Source organism: Cyanistes caeruleus, chromosome 5 (genome assembly GCF_971803275.1).
Source record: "Cyanistes caeruleus chromosome 5, bCyaCae1.hap1.1, whole genome shotgun sequence".
NCBI classification, from domain to species: Eukaryota; Metazoa; Chordata; class Aves; order Passeriformes; family Paridae; genus Cyanistes; species Cyanistes caeruleus.
The window spans coordinates 43,702,953-43,724,829 of NC_141705.1; the positions used below are offsets into that span (position 1 = coordinate 43,702,953).

The window sequence follows — 21,877 nt, forward strand, 5'->3', positions numbered from 1 at the left end:
ACCATATTCTGGGATACATCAAAAGACAAATGACCAACAGGTTGAGGAAGGTGATTCTCCCCCAATACCTTGCTCAGGTGAGATGCCACCCAGAGTGCTGCATCTGGCTCTGGGGTCCTCAGCAAAAGAAAGGCATGGACTTGTTAGAGAGAGTTCAGAGGAAGGCCACAAACATAACCTGAAGGCTGAAACACCCTTACAAAGGGCAGACAAAAGCCCTGAAAGGATTGTTCAGCCTGACAAAGAGCAGACTTTGAGTGAAGGGAGACCTCACTGTGGCCTTCCAGTACTTTAAAGAGGCATAAAGAAAGAAGGGAGAAGGACTTTTACCATGGGCACATAGCAATAGGACAAGGGGAAATGTCTTTAAGCTAAAAGAAGGTGGGTTTCAATTAGATACTAGAAATAAATTATTTTATGAGAGGGTGGTGAGGCACCACAACAGGTTGTCCGGAGAGGCTGTGAATGCTCTATCTCTGGAATGCTCAATGCTTCCATCTCTGGAAGTGTTCAAGGCCAGGCTGGATGAGGCTCTGAATAATCTGGTCCAGGGGAGCAAAGGCATCCTTGCCCGTGGCAGCTGGGTTGGAATTGGATGATTTTTAAGCCCCCTTCCAACCCAAACTGTTCTATTACCAGTACACTGGCAGTGTGATCATGCCTACAGATAATTATCCTGAAGAATTCTATCTACTAGGAACCAACCTTCTTTTAGGGAGATTGAGCATTATTGTATATTTTTTGCAAAAAATTCAGAAATATGATTCAAATATTTCATTGAACGCTGCCTCACATTTTAATTTTGTTTAAATGTTGTGAAATTTTCTTGTTTCCAGGAGTACTGATTGGGAATTGTTTCCAGTACTGTTTACAGTACTATGTTGGTTATTGCTACCTGAATGTTGTATCCACATATTAATTTTATCTTAGTTAGATCTCTTAATTTCTGGTGAAATCCATCTTCAAACAATTACAGGCATTTTTTGAATGGCTCCTCTAGCCCTAAATACAGTCGCTGTCCCATGTACATTTCCAGCTGGCAGAGCTTGATACATGGCCAATTGGTTGCTTCAGGGACTTTATAAATTTCTATATTTTGGTAATTGCACTTCCATTTTTAAATTGGATTTTCACAGTAATCACTGACAAACTCTTGATGATTGTCAATGTTAAACACCCATGATCATTCTATACTGTATTATGTGATATTTTGGGGAATGTTTTCTTAGTAATAGCTGGAGCTACTCTGTTCAGCATGATTTTCTTAGGCCTAAGTTTTGTCCAAATGTATTTTTCAATTTTATATGCTTGGAATATTGGTCAATTTCATCAGCAGCAACAAATGAAGGTTTAATCCAGTTTTGGAGGGCTCTTTGAACTTGTTATGTTCTATGGTTTATTTCTGTTTTTTCCTTCCTCAGTAGTTTTACATCATACCAAGTTTCCTTTCTGCCAAACAGCAGTTAAACACAAAGTATAAAAACGAGATATTCAGGAATTGGAAAGTGGATGGTCCTTGTTGTTCTTTGTGGTTAGTGGATTTAAGGAGCTGATACAGGTGCTGCATTTTGGCTTCACAGCAGAGAACCAGAACACAAACAACACACAGTTAGTTTTACATGGGAGAGTCTCTTCTGTCTCTCACACATGCTCATACCAACAGCATGTACCTGTGACAGCAGTGCTCCACTGAAGAGTTTTGTATCCACTCTAGATCACATACAAGGCATGTTGATCTTGCACTGAAATTTGTAAGGTATTTCCTTGGACTACCGTGCAATCTATCCATGCAGAGGTCATCCAAAGCACGAGGCTTTTGAGAACACATACCTGTAGGGGAAGGTTTCATTTGTCTGTTACACAGTCCTGCTGTACATTCAATTTTATTCCTGGCCTCACATCTTTTTACGGTATAAAGCTTTATGTCCTTCAAAGCCTAACTATTATACCACTTGAACACTAAGAGCTGAAGTGGAAAAAAGCCTCTCTTAAGGAACAATGATTGTAAAGTCAAGCACTGAAAAATGCACAATCATTTGTATTCATGCATTATATATTTTTCAGTTTTGTGACGACTTTTTTTCCAACCTGTACAATATACTGTATTCACTGGGAGCATAGAAAGTGCTCAGTGTGTCAGCATAGATATAGCTCAACATTAGGATTACTCACTGTTTAGTTACATCTTCATGCTCTAATTTGTGATCATATACTTTATCGGTTTACTGTCCCTTATTCACTTGCTCTGAAGCTGAATTTATCTTCCTTACAGCCTGTTTAGTAGTACCTACAATGGAATAATATGTTAAAAGATTTATGATTTGGTTTTGCAGCTAACATGTGAAGTGAAGAAGTAATACAATTTCTATTTAGATATGGGCAACAGAGGCACAGGGGAAAAAAAAGAAAAACAGAAGTAAAACCACACAGGTGTCGACTTAAAACGTGGCAATCTTTTTCATATCACTTCAGCGCTGGTAAGTGCGTACCTCACTGGTTTCAAGTAGATAACTTCTTAAGTACTTCAAACCACAGTAATGAACTCAGGCCAAGACACACATCCTCCTAGCCGTGAACAACTGCTGCCGGTCAAAAGCCTGCTGCCCCCAGCCCTCAGCCAGTATCAGGGCCAAAATCTGCTGCACCTACAGTTCCTACAGCTCCCGGGGCTCCCGACTTTCCGGCCACGCACAGCCACTGCCCTTCTCACCTCACAGAATCACAGAATTGCTAGGAGCCCATCTAGTCCAACCCCTCTCCAAGGCAGGGTCACCGAAAGCAGGTGACACAGGGACGTGTCCAGGCGGGTTTTGAGTGTCTCCAGAGAGGGAGACTCCACGACCTCCCTGGGCAACCTGTTCCAGTGCTCTGCCACCCTAAACATAAAGAAGTTCTTCCTCGCGTGGAGGTGGAACTTTCTGTGGTTTAGTTTATGGCCATTGCTCCTTGCTCTGTCTCTGGGTACCACTGAAGAGTCTGGCACCATCCTCCTCTTGGCATCTTCTTGCCCTCGTCATGAGGCGAGGCAGACCTCTCGCCGTCCCGCCGCAAGCCCCTTCTCCCCTTCGGCAGGAGCCGCCCGGGTTCGCACACCGCGCTCGCTGCCGGGCGGCGCCGCCCCGGGCCCCGCTCGCCGGCCCATCCCCGCGCGGTGCCCGGCGGAGCGCGGCTGCCCAGCGGCGGCAGCCAGGTACCTCCCCCCGCCGCCGCCTCCTCCGCCCCCTTTTGTGGCGGTGCCAGGCGGCCGCCGGGTTTCCTGCTGACGCCGGAGAGCCGCGGATGGGCAGGAAAGGCCGCCTCTCCTCCCGCCTCGGCCCGCCGGCAGCAGCGCAGAGCGGTCTCCGGGAGGAGCGCGGCGGAGAGGGCGCAGGTGCGGGGCGGGCCCGGCGGCCGCGAGGGCCGGGCGGCCGCGCCGAGGAGAGGGCGCCGGCCATGGCAGCCCCCGCTTCTTGAATGCTGCCGGCCGCCCCTCCGCCGCCGATGGCCGAAGCCTGGAGGCTGGAGGAGGACGAGGAGGAGCTGCGGGAGCTCGGCAGGAGGCACCGGAGGGTCGCGCTGAGCTCGGCGGCAGGTGAGCGGCGAGGGCGCGGCGGGCCGTGGCGTCGCTTCCTCTGGGCTGGCCCTGGCCCGCTCCCCGTGTCTGGATTCCTATCGGGGGCAGGGCGGCATTGGCGGTGCCTCCCCGAGGTGTCCCGGCCCGGGCGGCCTCGCCCTAGGGCAGCTCGGTTCAGCTCAGGTGCATCCGAGCCGCAGGCGTGTGCCCGCGGGCCGTCCCCAGAGCCTGCTCCTGCTCCGAACTGATCATAGTCATACAGTGGTTTAAATTAGAAGGGGACCTAAAGATCACCTGGTTCCAGCAGCCCTGCTGTGAGCAAGGGCGCCTTCAACTAGACTAGGTTGCTCAGAGTCCCATCCAACCTGTCCTTGAGCACGTTCGGGGGTAGGGCATCCACAACTTCTCTGGGCAACCTGTTCCACTGTTTCAGCACCCTGAAGCTAACACGGGCACGTGTAGACCAGCACAGACATGTCCTAGTGCATAGCATGTCCTGTCAGGAAATTAAATGCCCCTTTTTTTCAAATTGCCACGGTAGAGAAACATCTAGATAGCAAAGTTTTTCACATTTAGCTGTTTCTCTGTAGGTATGGACAGCAGGCCCTGGTGAACAGGCAAGAACCAGTGCATGTGGGAAGGAATGGAGCTAGGGAGTGAGCAGACCTGGACAACAGCAAGCTTTTGTTTGAAATTATGAACTCGAGTGGACCCTGGCAGCAGCTGAAATTATTTAATTCACACATCATTGTTAACTGGGGGCCAACGGGCATGTCACTGTCCTGTAGTCCCTGAGATGTGAATGCAGCATTTCTTTTTCTATCACTGTAAAATCCCTTCCAGAATGAATAATTTTCATAACGTCTGTTTCCAGGTAAAATCTCAGCCATGCTACATAGTGGAATTCCAAATATTCTGATATTTAATAATTATGATACAGCTGTAACAATATAGCACCTACAATTCATATGAGTTTGCATCCATTTGAGCAACAAGAAATTGAGTGTCCCTTTGTAGTTGACAAAAACACAGCAGCATGAGGGATCTTAGAAGAAAACTTTCTACAGTCAGGCCTTGTGGCCTTCAGTGGCTCAAGTTATGTCAATGACTATCTGTGCAGGTGCAGGATTAGCAGGGCCTTATTGAAACCACTGTGGTTTGGCTTGTCTGCAGGGTTTTGCCTTGTCTGGGGTAGAGTGCAAAAAACCAGTGTTGGTTCCCATATGGTTTCCTCAACAGTAGAAAGTTCGTGCTGCTGGTTATGATGTCTGTTTTCTAAAGGTGTTTCTTCTAGAGGTTTTTATTAGCAGAAAACAAAGAATTGGTTCTACAGTTTATATATGTATATAACCTTTGCCACCTTCTTGTGAAACAAAGCTTGTTCACAGAATTTGTATTTGGCACAATGCTATTAACCAGTAACGAAAGGTGTTTTTTTCAATTTTACTAGTATTTTTTCCTGACAGACACCGTTTGAAATCGGGCCAGCACTGTTTGTTTTCCTTACTGGTGTAAAGTGTGTGTGAATGAACAGCATTCTGCTTGAGCTGTCTCGCCTTCTTTCCATCTGTTTGCACATCTCTAGCCTGGAAAACACCACCAAGACTCCCAGTGGAATATTCTTAAGGCATCAGTGAAGAATATCATCTGAAGTAGACGAGTTTACTGCTGTTGCCTCACCTGACCTTTATTTATGTACTTTTATTTACAAATGTATTGAAAATGAGTGGGGCTTTTTTGCATGTAATGTGCGGTTACATTGCCAAAATGGTAATATAAATAGGTGTTAAATAAGCCTGTGAGGTATTTTGTTGTATGGTTTAAAAAATGTAGTGGCACCTTAGCAGGCTGTCAACTTGAGTATTTCAGTCTGTTAAACTAATTGTGAGTGCAAGCAGCTTAAATTTCTGCTATGTTCAGTCTGTGCATGGAAGTGCATAAGGGCAGTTGATCACCTTTGTCCTGCTGGTGCAAGGTCTGTGTGCAAAGTGGGAGCTGAAAGGTGAAAGTTCACAAGTGCTTCTGGCTTACTGAATGCTCAGGCTTTTTTAGTGTTTTATTGGGGAAGCAGCGCGCAGGAGGCTCTGGAATGAATGAGTAGTATTTTCCCTTGAAGCCAGTCACAGTTGTGCTGTGCCATGTACTGTAGGATGAAGCCATCTAGACTGAACTAACAGCTTGCTGCTGCTCTACAGGTGTGATCTCCTTTGGGGATGTGCACTTCTGCTCTCTCTTGTGTGTCAGCTCTGCTGCTTGTCCAACCTGTTGGTGAGTGAAGTCACTCGAGTTGTGGTTTGGTGGTAGCCTGGGCTGATGTACTGGGTGGCTGCCTCACTTGCAGCCCTTGTGCTTGCTAGAACCTGCACCGACCTGTTCTGGTGCATTGTCCAAGCAGAGATATTTTTCTAGTTCTCTTCAGTGGTTGAGAGTCTTTTGATTCAGCTCACTGAAATGGTTTTGGGTGAATGTTGAAGCTGGCACAAGGGAAAGAGCAGGAATATGCAGCCAGAGGGAGGTAAGAGCCTATGCCAGTCAGAAGTTAGTTTGGCTTAGATTGCTGTGAAACTGCAGCCTGAGAGCTGTTAGAGACCTACTCATGGTTTGTTTGGTTTTTTTAAATTTGATTCACTGGAGGGTTCATTTGTTTGGTTTTTTGCTGTGTTGGGTTGGGGGCTTTTTTGCTGGTTTAATGAGCTGAAAATTCTTGCTTAAGCACTAGACTGCCAGAGCAGATGTTGAAGCAGGGAAACTTGGAGGAATGAGATAGGCAGAATCATTTATGTCCATGGGGTACTTGTAGATAGCTCAAGTGACTTGTCTGACTGCCTGTGTCTACCACACAGCATTTCATGATCCCATGTCATAGCATTATTTTCTCTGAATTCAAGAAAGTTTTGGTTTTTTTTTCCATTTTCTGGAAAACCTGTGAGAAGATATTAAATAGAGCAATTTGAAACTTCAAAAGAAATTATTTTCCCTTTGAGAAAATGCTGATTGAATTTTATATATATAGGTTTTTTAGGTTACAGGGAGGAGAACTACAACACATTCTTTAAAAACTGAGAACAATGAAAGTTGCTGCATAGGTTCATTAAAACTGAATCATCTGGTAACCTGCTCTGGGAAAGGAAGCCACTTCTGTTGGAAATTTTAAAGCTTTTTTACTGCAATATAAATAATGTGATCGATTTCTACCTCCCTTGTTGCTTATTTCTGTCACACACATTATTGTTCTGGAAAGTTATAGAGACCACAGGATCTTTACTGGATTTTTTTGTTTAGAATGTTAGTATTTTTACTTAGTTCATTTTCAATAACGTGGAAACAAAAAAATTCCAAACAAACCAGAACAGCCTCACTAAAATGCTGTTTCTCCATAGGCTTACAGGTTCTCTCCAGTCTAACTCTGGGCCTTAATCTGCTGTACTTTATTACTTTCACTACCTTTTTATTCTGTGACTGTTAACTAAAGTGGACTCGCAGGAAAGTTTATAGTGAATATAGTAAACTTTAGTTATGAACTGCATTGGTTGATATCTGTCCTTGCTGTCACATTAGGGCTGATTACTACAGTATTCTGATATTATCAAAAGCACGCAAGAAATTTTTAAAATATTCAGTATCTGCATTATTTCACTTTGAATTCTGGCCAGTGTTCCCCAAGAAAGAAAAGCCCATTATGGATGTGGCAGAAATTTCCTTACTTAAAAATAAAATGAAATTACCAAATATGGAAGCCAATAATGAAATTTATTTGAGTTGATAATGAAGACCTATGTGATTTTTACTTTAACATGTGCTTAAAAGTACAGGTGGTCAAGGCTTTGGTTTAATTTAATATTACTCTGTTTTACTTATCACAAATGCATCTGTGGTTTGTTCTCTTACAGTATCTGTAAATTTTGTGCATGAGTTTTGCTATGCTGATTGGAACATCTCTGGCTTGAGTTTTGTTGGGGTTTTTTCCCCTTCCCCTATTTCTGTTTCTCCATAGTAGTTCAGATGCTTCCTGGAACATTTTTTAACTCTAGTGAGCAGTTTTAGATTATGGATGAAATCATCTATTTTTGTTCAGTTGATTGACTGAGTGCTTTGGGATTTTTTATGCCAAAACAAGATTTAGTTCAGAGTTGGATCAATTCATTACACTCCCACAACTCCCACATCAAACTGGCGCTGACTTGTTTTTGAAGCTGAGAACAATGAGCTGTATCCAGTATAACAAATTAAGGTTGAATATTTCACTGCTCAACATGCTGAGAGGTTATGGGGGTACATTTCTGTGGTGTGTCTGACAAAGTTCAGTGAAAATTAATTTGCAGGCATCATGGACTTCTTACAGATAAATGAAGAATTTAATACAACAGTGATCAGCAGTTGTTCCCATGTTAATGCAAAACTATGTATTTGGCCTTAAGAAGTAAAGAATAAGATGGTCTGATATTCTTCATTAAATTCTTGGGTCTAAGACTGTTTTGGTGGCGATGTCCTTTAGGGTTCAGTGGATCATAACAAGAATAGCTCAAGCTTAGCACCCAAGAGGTGCCAGTGACCCTGGAGCTGGGAGAAAGCATGGTTAGGAAAAGGGTAATTTGAAGACTTAGTTGCTTAACTGACTCTTTTGTTTAAGAAATATTGGCATCTTGCAGAAGAGGCGTCAGCATAGGTTGGCTGGAAACTTCTTTGTGTGCATGCCTGTGTACTTCAGTGCTGATCTGGAAATTGTTCTGCTTGTCCATACCAAGTGTAACCATTTATTCTCTTTTATTAAGGAAAGAGAAAAAAAAGTTCCTATCAGGTAGATCCCTTGTTTTAAATAAAATCATAAATCTACCTATGATCTCCTAGTCTGCCCCTGTGTACACAGGAAGCCCTTAAAAAGAAGACTAAGAGGAGGATTCAGGATACGGGAGTGGGCAACACTATTTTATTTTTTATTTTGTTTAGTCAGCTGACAAATTCAAGAAGAGGTGGAGTTGATGGCCAGCTGACCATTGCTTCCCTCTTTTCTCTGGGATTCAGGCTGTTTTATTTTGATAGTCCCAATGCAGATTTAGGAGCTTCAGTTTTAATAACTGCTTCAGGCACCGCCACAGTAAAACTCTTAAGATCCAAAGAGCACAAATAATGTAATTCTCCTGTTATAATCTCTGACTTATACTGGTATATTGTATCTTGTAAGTATTAAGAAGATTACCTGATTAGGCATTTTTCATAGCCCATTGAAGTTACTGCACACATTCCTACTGTATTTCATAGTCTTTGACTGTAGCTTGCTTGAGGTAAATATAAATACTAACTGAAGCTTTTCTGGAAATTAAATAATAGAGCCTATAAATAGGAATTCTCCAACATATCTTGAAATTCAAGTTAGTGGTAAGAGAAAACCCACTTGCAGTTACTTAGCCAGGAGTGTAGACTGAACCCTAAAGAATGTTGTGCCCTCTGAAGAAACAATGCTTTTAAAAATAAAGGCTGGTCTTAGGAAAATAATTAAATAATTTCTGGTAGTCAGTGGGGTGATTTCCTATCCAAGGAAACTGTGGAAGGACCAATAATAATAAGTTTCATTATTAAGTGATTAAATGGACCGTCTTCATTTAGGTTACAGCCAAAGCAAGCCACAGAAATACATAATTGCTTAAGGAGAGGTGAGTTTGTAGCCAGAGAATGACGCACAGAGCTAAGATTGCCCAAAGACCTTGCTGTTACCTGTGTTGTAAGCAATCATTTCCTGTCAGGGCAACAAATGATAACTCTGGGTTGCTGTGTAAAGAATGGGGATAGACAACAAAGCGTAAAATGAATCATAACCTCATTGCAAGAAGCTTTTACCAAAGTGGTTGTTGTTTACAGATTGGAAAAAATGTAATATTTGTAAATAAATTTGTTAATATTTACTTTTGAGAGCATACCCTTTGTTGTCCCAAAATGGGTTCCTTCACCCAGTGTGCAGGAGGCCAATCCACACAGAATCAAGGTATTTGATTTATTTAGTTCAGCTCAGAAAGTCCTAGCTGGCAAATTCACAAAACCAGTACACCAATTATCAAAACTTTGCGTTATTTATACATTTTGACAAACAAAGGCATTAATGTTTATTTGCTATAATTTATACAGTTATTTTATTAATTAGTATTTTATTTCTGTTAGTTGAATTACTTTCTTCTTTACTTTCTTCTGCTAATCAGCCCACATGCTCAGTCTTCTTTTGAGTATGTGGGTTTTTTGAGTTGGTGGCTGTGAGTCAGTGGTTGTGGTCTTCCCCTGTCAGAGTTGCATTTTACCTAGTTAGTGCATTAGTTTGATGAGTTGGCTTTGCTTATTCCTCCTAATCTGGTTCCTGCTGGCCTTATCTTGGACATTCTGCCCAGTGTCCTTGTAGTCTATCAGTTCAGCATTCTGTTGTGATTCTGTTTCTCAAATTTTGTACTCTGAAGTTCTCCCTTTTTTTCCTTTCTCTATAGCTGCAGTCACTGAGGCATGTTAAGCTGCAATTACTGAGATGTTAAATATAATTTATCTATTTGGAAGCCATGCATCACATTGATTTAAAATCTGGAAACAATAGGAATAGTGGTCTTGATGCTCTCCATTAAAATTTGATGTAGTTCTGTGTGTTTTGTTTCAATGAGCATCTTCCACAATATGTGCCATATGAAATTTTACGTTGATAGCACTAAGATAATTTGCCGTGAGCTGCTTTTCTTGATGCTAATTATCTATAGTTAAACACAGTGCTTTAGCATTCTTTAGTTTCTTTGCTTTGCTGACTTAGTGTTTGTGGCCACAGAAGTGTTGTCTGGATGGGATCTCTGGGGTCACTTAGTCCAGCCTCTTTCTTGAAGCAGGCCTTTTGCCAAGGCTAGATCAGTCCAGCCAAGGCTTTGTCTAGCAGTGTCTTGAGGTCTCCCAAAAGAGAGGGATTTACATCCTCTGCAGGAAACCTGTTTGTGCTTTACTAATTCCTAATGGAAGAACTTTTGCTCATCTACAGCCTGAACCTCCCAAACTACATTTATTAACCATTTCCCCATTCAGAATTGTCCACTAACACCAGAAAGAGGTTGCATTTGTGATCTTTGTTGCTACCCTACAAGTAGCAGTGTGCTGTAGTTAAATAGCTTCTTTGCCTTTTCTGGGTTAAAGGAGTCTGGCCCCATCAGCCTTCTCATTGCACAGTCCTGCCTTGCTTATTCAGATCCTCAGACTGTACAAAAAATGTAGTGGAAGTGTTGTTTTCATTGATGGCCAAGATTTTTTACTCTGCTCTTGAAAAACAGTATGCACAAAAGGCACTGAAGCATTCCAACAGCAGATTTGGGAACACAGTATATCATCTGTTGATCTGTGGTTTATACTTGGCAAGCATCCTTCCCTGTTAGAGGATGAAAATAAGTTTTGTGGGAAAGCATAGATTTTAATGGTTGATGGCACATACCAAGAAAAAATCCCATTTTTCCCCTCAACGTTGTATAAATTTTGACAGACACAGGATCTTATGTATATCAATATTTTTAAATTGACCACTTGATGTAGTGCTGTTACACTAATTGCTTCAGGTGGTTTTAAATCTGTAGAAATTTGTATGGATTTTATGTATTATTCTAAAAACATCAATTTGACATTGCTACTTGAGAATTTAGAATCTTCTGACAGAAGTTAATAGAATAACTTCTAAATAAGCTAAATAAGACGCTTCAAAGATGAAACTAATTGGTTTAGAAATTCTTACACGTGTTACAAAACAAATCTATCCCTGCTTTCCAGCTTTCTATGGCTGTATTCGGGTCCAGCCTGAAGGGCTGGATGACAGCAAGGCTGAAAAGGTTCACATTGGAGTAGAAGCTGAATGCAACAAATGTTGCTATTCTTTTTTTTTTTCCTTTCCCTAACCTTTTAAAGAGATGATGGCATTTATTTTGTGTGTGTTGCTACCCCCGCCAGCTTGTTCAGGCTTTTGAAGAAAATATGATTGGATCAAAATATGCTAAAGATTTCAAATGATTGACATCCTTATTCCTGTGGTTAATAGTGGGCACACTCTCAGCCTTTCAAAGCTGTGCTAGTAGCTTGTATGCCCCAGCACACAAACTGAGAAAACAAATGTCGTCAGGAAAGTATGCAAGAAACACCTCCTAGGAATAAATTTTTGTTTCCAAGAGAGATTCCTTCCCCTCTGCAGTCAATTTCTTAGTAGCTTCTGGGAGGCTCCATATGAAAGGCCCTGCTAGATTGCTGCCAGTGGACTTTCTTTCAGGAATTCAATTTATTTTTTGAATCCACTTAGACTTTTAGTCTTCAAATCTTCCATGGTAGTGAGGAACATGATCATTCAATACATTAAATCAGTTACTGCTCTTTACATCCTAGTTGGTATTTCTGTTGGGTATTTACTGGTTCTTGAATTATGATGATACATTTCTTATCTATATTCTGCTTTTTAATGTGGTCTTGATTATGGTGATTTACTTCCTTAAAAACTTAGGTAAATTTTCAAACAATGTGTTTCCTGCAAAAGGGTTTCTGATCCATTCTCCTAGACAGAATACTGTATGCATAAAAGAAGCCATTTGACTTTTTTCTTTGGTTATAGCATTTAGATTATATTTATAAGAGATAAGCTAAAATTAATATAATTTGTTTTCACAAGGCGATAATTTTGTATTCATCATGAATTCCTTCTTACATTAAAACCTGAGTGCTTTGTATCACAGATCTATGCATGAAAATTGGTTCAGGTTGTCCACATCTGTGCTAAATCATTTACAAGTAATTTTTAGTGTACAGTGTGCTGTGATCTTATTTGTTATTAAAATACTGTTGGCTCATCCTGTTGGAGAGGTACAGCATAAATGTCTGGAAACAAGCTTAGCATTTCAATAACTTTCTCATAATGTGCTCATTGAGATGCTGTATTCATTTTATAACTGTCTGCACTGTAAATGTAGGGTACAAACTAATAGAAATGTGAGACTTGGCATCAAAGAAGAAGTTTTATAAGAAGTCTCTCTCCTTCCACCTAGTACTTGAAGAACAGCATTGCCAGAGGCCACAGTTCAACTGATGGCAAATGCTGTACACTTTGTCATTTGTCTTAAGCTTGCCATTCTTCCCAAGTATGTCTGACACAACACCCAGTGAACTCCAAACTGGGATGATGAAGTTCACCTGGAAATGGAGTTCTTGAGGCTGGGCACCTGCTACATCCTACCTGGACAGTCTTCCACATCCATTTTTTCAAGCAGGTCAGGTCCATGCTTGGATGGGTGTCACAGTGGAACAAGTATCACTGAATGATGAGGTGGGATTATGCTGCAGACATCATGTATTCAGCACTTATCAGCCTAACTTTATGAAAAAAAATTAGTTTTTTCTGTTCTAGTGTGCAAAGCTTACTGCAGATCACCAGTATCATCTCTGATATAATGCATGGAAATGCATAGTAGTAGCTGCCATGTCATCAGGTACATTTCATTTCTGTAATTGCTGTCCACTAGCTTGATGTTTGTGGATCCATTATCAAGAACTATTTGAAGTATGTCATTATAGTATTTTGGTACCATAGCAATGTAGAGGTACTTATTAGTGTATTTACAGACACTGAATGCCTCTGACAGGATCTCTAGGTCTTTTTGGTGTGTGCACAAAATTGTGTAGAGGTCTAGGAGTACATGGGAGGGTAGTTATTTCCTCCAAGGTACAAAACAATTGGAACTGCTTCTGCCAGCAACAGAGTGTCCAGAAAACCTGTGGTTATTTATCTGTGGTAAGCACAGGATTCTTTGTTTTGAGGGTTTCTGAATGCTTAATAGCTTTGCCATCCTTTTGCTTGATCATTTTAAGTTGTCATATGATTTTTGAAGCCTCTCACTGAACTGTAGGCGAGACTGCTTTGTGTTACCTTGAGTAGCAACTGAATGGATGAAATTTGCATTTAGAAGACTGAGAACAAGTTGCAATAGCCTCATGTCAATCGTAGAATCGAGTAGAGAATTACTTTTATAATAGCTGCTTTTTCTACTGTGTTTTTGAGAGTCTGGGAGGAGGAGAAGGTACATTGTACATTGTCAAACATTTGGAAAAAACAGGTGAGGAGGCTTTGTGAAATACTGTAATGTTCCCAGAAATAAATACAGCTTTGTCTATAGTACGAGGGCCATATGTGAAATATGGAAGGAGTTTATATCTGAGTGGTTGTTCAAAATGTGTTTGTTAGAATTATGACTTACAGCTTTCATTTAGTACACAGTATTTGAATATGTTTTGTAAATTTTACCATGTTTTCATTTTTTAAATAAAAAAATAATGTACTAAACGCTGTGTTGTGAGCCATACTTACTTTTGCTGAGCATGCTTGAACTTGAAACCAAGTGGTGTAAAAGCCCTGTGCTTTTATAAAACCCCAGGAACGGTTGGCTACCTCTGTTTCATCACAGCTGGTGGTATTTCTATTCTGTGAGTTGCTGTCTTCTGTATTCCCTCTTCATAAAATATCATTATCTTCTGTTTTGGAGTTTTGGGGGGGGGGGGGGGAGGGGAGAATGTTTCACATTGGTTAGGCAAGTGGGCCTGTCTAAAGAAGGTTATGGCAATGGTGTCCAGTGACTGCATCTTTCTATCCTTATCAAAGACACTGAGGACCTGGGGGCTTCCTCGGTAATCCTCTCCTCTTTGGCTCTCTTACCAATTAGTCGTGACTCCCAGTGTGCTCCCACTGCTGGAATTGACTTTCCATTTCTAAGTTGTAGTAAGATCCTAATTTAGTGTTGTTCAGATAAGTCTGCACCCCTTCATTTTCCCATGGACACAAAAAAATGTGGCTACAGAGGGATCAGCTGGACAGAACACATGGGCCTTCTGCACAAGGTGACATCGTGGTGCAAGGAATCCAGCTGTACATAGTGACTGGTCAGGATGGTCTTCCAGGACCAAAGGGCACATGTAAGCAGATTTACATGCACACGTTAGGGCATGTAATGAAGGACTCTGAGGTACCTTAAAGAGGATTTGGTAGATGTTTAACACTTAGATTGGAGTAGATGTGGATAAATTCAGAGCACACCTCAGTAAAATGTCTTCAGAATGCCAGGTGATTCAAATCTTTAAAAATGTAATGCCAATTACTACATTATTAAATAATATGCATTAAAACATTACTTTCTTTAATACTAGCAAAGTGCTTGGCTTCCTGTTCTGTGGAATAGTGGTGGAGAGTTGCACAACTTTAAGCGTGTGCTCAAAGCTGATAGATGAGGGTTATCCCAGGGTACAACAATTTATTCGTATATGCCACCATCATTAAATAAATCCATTTTTTGAACCTTCACATTAATCCCTTTTATGGCCTAGGCCTGTAATCTTTGTTTGATGATAAAGTGCAAGAATCCTTTTTGGGAATAATCCATTTTATGGTACTTCAGAAGAATCCAGTGCTTGTGAGAAGCAATTGTTACATTCAGTTTCACAGATATTTTTATTTCTGTGTTGGGCAGAATTTCCAATGTCACTGGAGGGAAAATATTTTGTTAGCAGGCTAATTTCAAATGCACATAACTAGAAAATTAGTACTTGTAAAAAAGTCGGTGAGATTTAAGACTGTTCTCATTAGGTGAACTGGGTAAACAGCTTGTGGATTCTTTAATCATAAATGATGACAAAGGACCACAAAATATTCCAAGAACAAGCTACTGAGTATTTCAGTGGTATCTTAAGAGAAATAAATACTTTCATTTGCCTGGTACATTTCTTCTATTTTTAGAGATACTGCTTTTTTTTCTGGTTGAGTGTATTACACTTTCTTTTCATACATTATTTTCTTTCTCTCTGTGTCATTTCATCTTCCCATTCACCAAGTTCCTCCCGCAGTGCAGACCTGTGCACTTTCTTGCACTCGGTATCATATCTGATATCGAAATTGGGAGCAATGTCACCTTTATTCTCTTGGTGGTTTCACAGGATGAAATAGTCAAGAAATAAATTTTCTTGCTTGTTTTAAAGCAAGATTAGTTTCCTAATATACAGAAGGGGGAATATCTTCTGTATTGCTATTCAGCACTTTACTGTGATTCCATGTCTTGCCCCACATTGAATACGATTTCACTTCCAAGTGCTTAATCTGTAAGATGACACTGGGAACTTTTGTTGTTGAGGTTTGCCACCTCAACAGTAGGTGAACACAGGTGTTCAAAGCTGGAGGTGCTTTTGGTGCTGGATGTTCTGGTTCTCAAGCAGGGCAAACCCCTGAGGAGGAAAATAATGGAATAAATCTGGATATTGCATATAGTGTATGAATGTTTATAAGCTACTCTGTTAATACAGTGTTAGAAGGACAAGTTTATTCACATGTCTAACTGCTGCGTTTATTGCATGTTGTGTATCAGCATCTTGTGACAGGCAGACATAGGAAGGACTGAGCGAACTCTGTGGTCTAGCTGAGGAATATGCAGAATCTCTGCAGGCATGCTCAATCTCTGATTTGGGAACAAAAAGGTAGTATGGTGCTCTTGAAAGATAATTTCCTTTTAATGGCAACATCAGAGAATTATTTTTCAGAAATGTAGATTTAATATATCTGAAATGCCTAGAGAGGAATGTGTTTTGTGATTATAAATCTTCCATTCATCAAAATGTTGAGTCAACTGATACTTTCCTTATGAAAATATTAAAAAAATTAACTAGTAGGACTCATCTAGAATAGCTCCCACTGTGATTCTGGTGGTGTGCTGATACCTGTGTCTAGTTATACCTGAAGTATGTAATCTATGAATTACATGGCATTGATCAGCTGGGATGTCTTTTATGAAGGTACGGGGATTTGTACTTTCAGGAGTTGCTAATTTTTTGAAAAAACAGCTTTAGAAGCAGCTGTATCTTAAATTTCCTTCTTAAACAACTGTGGTAGAAGGCAAAAGTGTGGTAACATATGTATGTAGTGGGTGTATTTGATTGCTTATATACTTTGTTTATCATTTATGGCTTAAGAACAAGCCCAGTTTCACTGCTGAATTCAGTCTAGGTTCTTACAGCACAAACGGTTTAGAGAAATGGTGAGAGCTTACACAGTCTGTTTCCTTTCTCTTTTGTTTTCTGTGTCAGCCCCCTCTTTTGCTGGCACATATGCTCGCAGTGATGCACACACACTTTCACTGTTGCAGTGCAGGAGAAATATAGGAGCAAGAATGAGGGGGTGGAACTTCAGAGTCACAAAAACAAATCAACAGCAAATGTAGCATTGGCAAATGTGGCCTCTGCTGTCCAGTAAAATCCTTTTTCACTTATATGTTGTGCACTTAGAAGTGCACTAAAGGCTTTAAAGATTATTATAGTTTATTTTTAACATTTTTAGCAAGGTAAGGATACTATAACTTAAAGTCTTGGGATAATTACACGCTTTATGGTGGTCAGGTTTCAAAATTAAGTACTGGACTGCAGAGGTTTAGTGTGTTCTCAGCTATATGTTGATGTCTGTCCCCAGCCATCTATCAGTTGTTTTTAAGAGTGGGGGAAAAACCATTTCTCCAGGTATAAAAAAACTGCAGGAATGCTTTGTGCTTAGAGACTCAGTTACTGTTTAGCACTAAAACTGACAGACTACTATAATTTCACTGGAGGGGGGTGTTATAATGTTGTTTTCTTCCTGGCAGTGTACTGCTCTGGAAGTCAACATCACACTGTAGAATTTAAAGTAAATATAAAAGCTGTCTGCCTTTACAATTAAAAATGCTGAGCGTGTCCTGATTTTGTAGCCTTTTGCAGTAAAGGGAAAGCTGTGCATAAAGTAAATTTTTAAAGTTTCTTCCGAGCCTCTCATTAATCTCTGCTTGAGCCTTCTGCCTTTGAAACAACTGATGAGGGACTCTGCTGTTAAAATATTAAAAATACATAAACAAATGTTCAGTTTAATGGGTTTTGTTTTATGGGTGTTCCTAACAAAATTGCCCAAAATTTATAGTAGATTCTATACTGTGGAATCAATTTGCATTGTTCTGATTCCTTACCTGAGGGAAGTGCTGAAAAGAAGGAAGTGGCTTTGAGCCACAATATGCCTTAACAGAGACAAAAAGGTGGCAGTATCAGTGGCAGTTATTGCTTGTCTCAGTGTAAATAAAGCAACTAGTGTTGAAAATCACACACAAATAAATGATGATCTTTTTCCCAGAAAATGTGCAATTTGTTTGAGGGCCCCGTGTACACTGGCAGTTAGAAATGAAAATTTGGGATTCTTAATGCAGTTGGCTGGCAGGGACTGGTGCACCATTTAGCTAAGGTCACCTGGGTCTAGATGTATATGACTAAAATAGTGGTAGGAGCCAACATTTCTGCACAATGCCTTGTAAAGCTGCTGTATGGGTCTTAGCATTGGGGTTTGTTAAGGCCTGACAACCTCCAAAGCTCCTTGGGGATTGATGCATTCAGATGCATCATCAGATGAAAGTTGTACAGCCTCTTCCAATAATTAGATTATCCTCTTATTCTCTCTGTGTTTTGGTGTTACCACCATTGCTTAAAAGCCCCTGTCTGCTGGGCCCTTGGGAGGTAAGAACTATTGGGATGGAGACTGGCTGGTTGGTCTTACTATGTGTTTTCCTGAAGAGTGTTAGTGTGCCACCTCTTTTGCTGACTGGTCAGTTCAACAGGCATAGTGAAACTCAAAGATAAAATATTTCCCAGAAATGGGAATGGTATGTGCCCCGCTTTCCTCCCTTCAGCTTCTAAGAGATCAAGCTGTGGAATGGGTTAAAAGTGGGAAGTTAACTAGCCTCAGGAGGTAATTGCATTGGGGATGCCCATCTGCAGTCTGATGTGGCAGAATGTGTGTTAACTTTCCACTCATTTTGCAACAACATTTTATGTTTATACTTGAATTTTTTTCTAGTGAGAGCAAACTTTTCAGTTGAAGTCACTCTTAGCAACAAGATGCTTTGAAGAAGCTTGCAAAATAAACAGAGGAAAATAATGGCTCTACTTAGTGTGAGTTACCTTTTCCTTTTCTTTGCTTGTCTTCTAGAAACAAGAGTGCCTTAAAAGATACTGTTTTCTGCATTGGTGGTCTTTTGGCAAAAGCTTAAGCTGCTCTGGGTTTGTGGAGCAACTGAAATGATGTAGACCCAGTTATTTTTCTCCTGATGGTTATGTTTATATTTTTCTTGAGAAGAAAAACTTTCTATCGTATTAAAAGCAAACAACAAAAGAAGATAATTTTCCCAAACTTGGAGTGTAAAAGAATCACCTTTTTCTTCTGAAAATAATTGGAACATGGCATTTCTGTCTGTCACTCAACCTTTGAATGCTGAAAAAAGGCATAAGGTGTCCATGCCACTGCTGAAATACTAAGAGCACATTTTCATAAGTAAACACTAGATTTGCCAAACAGTCTGAAGAGCAGATCTTTTGTGCACTGATGTTTTCCTTGATTCTTCTGCTGTGCTCAGAACTGGGAAGCAATCTTCCCAGATTCAGCCAGGGAAGAGCCAGGAGTCTCTGACTTCGTCCACCTCATCTGCTCCACCTGCTAGCTGCTTGGCTTCTCGCATTATATTCTGCTGCTGAAGGCTAATATATTTCTCAGTCTCTCTTGTATGGCTGTAATTTTGAGGGCAACAAAGGTTTGTAAATAGAGGATGTGAGTCTGAGGTGGAGAAAATCTTCGAGTATGGTCTGCAGGAGGTTGGGGCATGGTCAGTTCTTATGGATTGAGAGACTGCAGATCTCTAGCTGTGCAAATTGTGGATTGGAGAAGAGGCAGAAAGAACTTCACTAACTAAAATAAACTTAGGATCCTGCAATCCAGTTCTGTAGTTTGTAATACTAGCTGCTTATGAATTCCTAGCATATTTTACTACAGCTACATACAGTGTAAGGAATTCTATTCGTTTTTAGCAACAGAAGGATAGGGAGGACAGTACTGGTGTCTCATGTCTGGAAGGTAGTATCTGTCACTGGAAGTGGCATTTTTTCCTGTGCATTTCCCATGCCACAGTGCAGACTGGACTGTTTGTTCCCTGTAAGTGCTAGTCCAGCAGCATTCAGTGTTTGCTCTGATCTGACATGTAGTTTTGGCTTCCAGAGTTTAGAATTGAAGAATGTACCGTTTTCTGCTAGAAGGACATAATGTCCTGTAATGTTTTATAACAATTTATATCTTTCATATAGAGGAAATTCTGTAGTGCAGGATTTAATTTTCAGATCTTTGTAACTATACAGTCTTGTTGCTTATTACAAATAGATCTCTCTCTGCTGTTGAGGTAACATATATAGAGAAAAGAGAATCAGTTGTGGGGATGCACTTTTGAGACTCAGCTTTTTCAAGTCAAGGATTTGCCGGTAGAATGGAGAGATAAATCTGCGTGTGTGTTTGTGTATTTTAAAAAAAAAAAAGCCTGTTTTTTTCTAGGCTTTCAAATTCTAGTGTTTCTAGAGGTGTGTCATTATTTGAATTGATGCTTATGCCTAATGCCAAAACAGCATTTAGAATTGCAAAATTTACAGAATCACAGAATCAATTAGGTTGGAAAAGACTTCTGAGATTGAGTCCAACCTATGACCACACCACCTTGTCAATCAGATCATGGCCTTGTCCAGTCTTTCCTTAAACACCTCCAGGGACAGTGACTTCATCACCTAATTGACTCCAAGCACCTAACTGAAAGATTGAGCTCTTTGAGTCTCTCATTACGCTTGAAACTAAAACAAATTTAAAAGGTTAAGGTCACAGCAAACTTAATGAGGTGGAGGTTTTAGTTCTATTTTAAAATGCTGGCTCTTGCTTGTAGGATTACATCTTGTTCTTTTCAAGAAGATCAAGTATGCATGTGGATGGTGTGCTCTGACTAAGTTTATCAGAAAATAAAATGTGCAAAACCTAATGTAGTTTTGAAATGTTGAAACAGGAATGAAAATAAAAGGGGAAAGGGAATCTCATAGTTTTCCTGAATGAGCAGGTTGCAGCAGTGTGGGCGGGCTGTGGTGGATCTGCTGACTGGACAAGGGCTATGTGGGAGAGCTCCCAGATACTGTGCTTACATGTGCTCTGACTCGGTTTGTTCCTTCTCACTGGTTTATTCACACCATCGTTTTAGCAGCGGGAGGGCTTTGTCTGAATATGGTTAGCTTGTGGCTGTACACAGAGCAGGAGACACTGATAACAAGCAACAGATGGCAAGCAGATTTCAGTAGGAATTCCAGTCTCATTTTTTTCAGTGCTCAAGGTAAGGAGGTTACATGGTAAGGATGGAGGGAGTGTGTGTTCGAAGAACTACTGCTGCAACTCTGGTTTGAGCTATTCCAGAGCTATACCATACTGCTGCTGCTAGCAGAGTTGCAGACAGTGTGATGAAATGGAGATCACTGCGAGTCAGGAAGACAATAAATTATAACTGTGCGGCTGTGACAGCTCAGTGGGAGCACCTATGGATGGAAAAAGGATTACATGCTTTTAAGCACTGTTGACATGAGATAATTTTTTATCATGTTAATGAAAGCTTAATCAAATGAGCACATAAAGCTTGGAGAGAAAAATATTTATTTTTTACAGAAGATAAAACTGCACAAAAAATGTGTACTGTCAACAAATTTTATTTCAAATGCAGAGCTTTAAGATTGAAAATACAGTCTATGAGTGTGAAAATTTTTTTAGGAAGACTCTTGTGTGTAGACAAGCTTTTCAGTAAAGTGTTTATTAACACACGAAAGATAGCTTTCTGTTTTAAAATACACACAAATCAAATTAGAAGCAAAATGACCATGGTCAGTGGAGATTATATGTAGCTGTAAAAATTGCCTTCTACTTATAGAGTGGATCTTTCTGCATTAAAAGATTAAACCCCTCTCTAATTTTAGAATATATGCATTTTAGGTCGACAACAGTCTCAGTTTTTCAGGTAGTTCAAGAGTTATACAATAAAAGATACTCTGGACTTAAAATATAAATGGTAATACATGAATTCTAATATCATAGCACTGTGGTTATTTTGTAATGTTTAAATAATAATCATAACCCTTGAGAGAAGTATTTTATACTTTCTTTGCATACTGGAACTTTATGTGTAGATTTTTGTGGGTCAATCTCATTAATCCAAATAAGCTACTTGAAATACTTACAGGATAAACAAAACCCTTTCTAAAAACACAGAAAAATTCAGTATTTGGAACCCTCAGAAGCTGAAGAGTTAATGGTGGGGTTGCACTGGATTCAGTGTATTTGCAGATGTTGCTGCAACCAACTGCTGATTTTTCTCCCATCCTGTCAGGGAAGTCTGCCAGCCATGATTCATGGAATGATTTTTTTGCGCTGAGTAATCTGTGGTTTTTCTTTTTTCCTCT

At 40.3% G+C, this 21,877-nt stretch overlaps 1 protein-coding gene across 18 annotated transcripts in view; it reads left to right on the plus strand.

Annotated features, from left to right (window-relative positions):
• Positions 1–3,362: 3,362 nt before the first annotated feature.
• Positions 3,363–21,877, plus strand: part of SH3D19 (SH3 domain containing 19) — an 82,814-nt gene continuing 64,299 nt past the window's right edge. For 4 of the 18 annotated variants that reach the window (XM_086891496.1, XM_086891497.1, XM_086891504.1 and 1 more), the window contains exon 1: positions 3,363–3,571. In XM_086891496.1, coding sequence (XP_086747622.1) covers positions 3,454–3,571 — 118 coding nt within the window. In that variant the 5' untranslated portion in view covers positions 3,363–3,453. Of the gene's footprint in view, positions 3,572–5,748; positions 5,822–18,431; positions 18,527–20,501; positions 20,764–21,877 lie in introns of those variants that run through there. The other 14 variants (XM_086891512.1, XM_086891515.1, XM_086891513.1 and 11 more) reach the window with 12 other exon arrangements.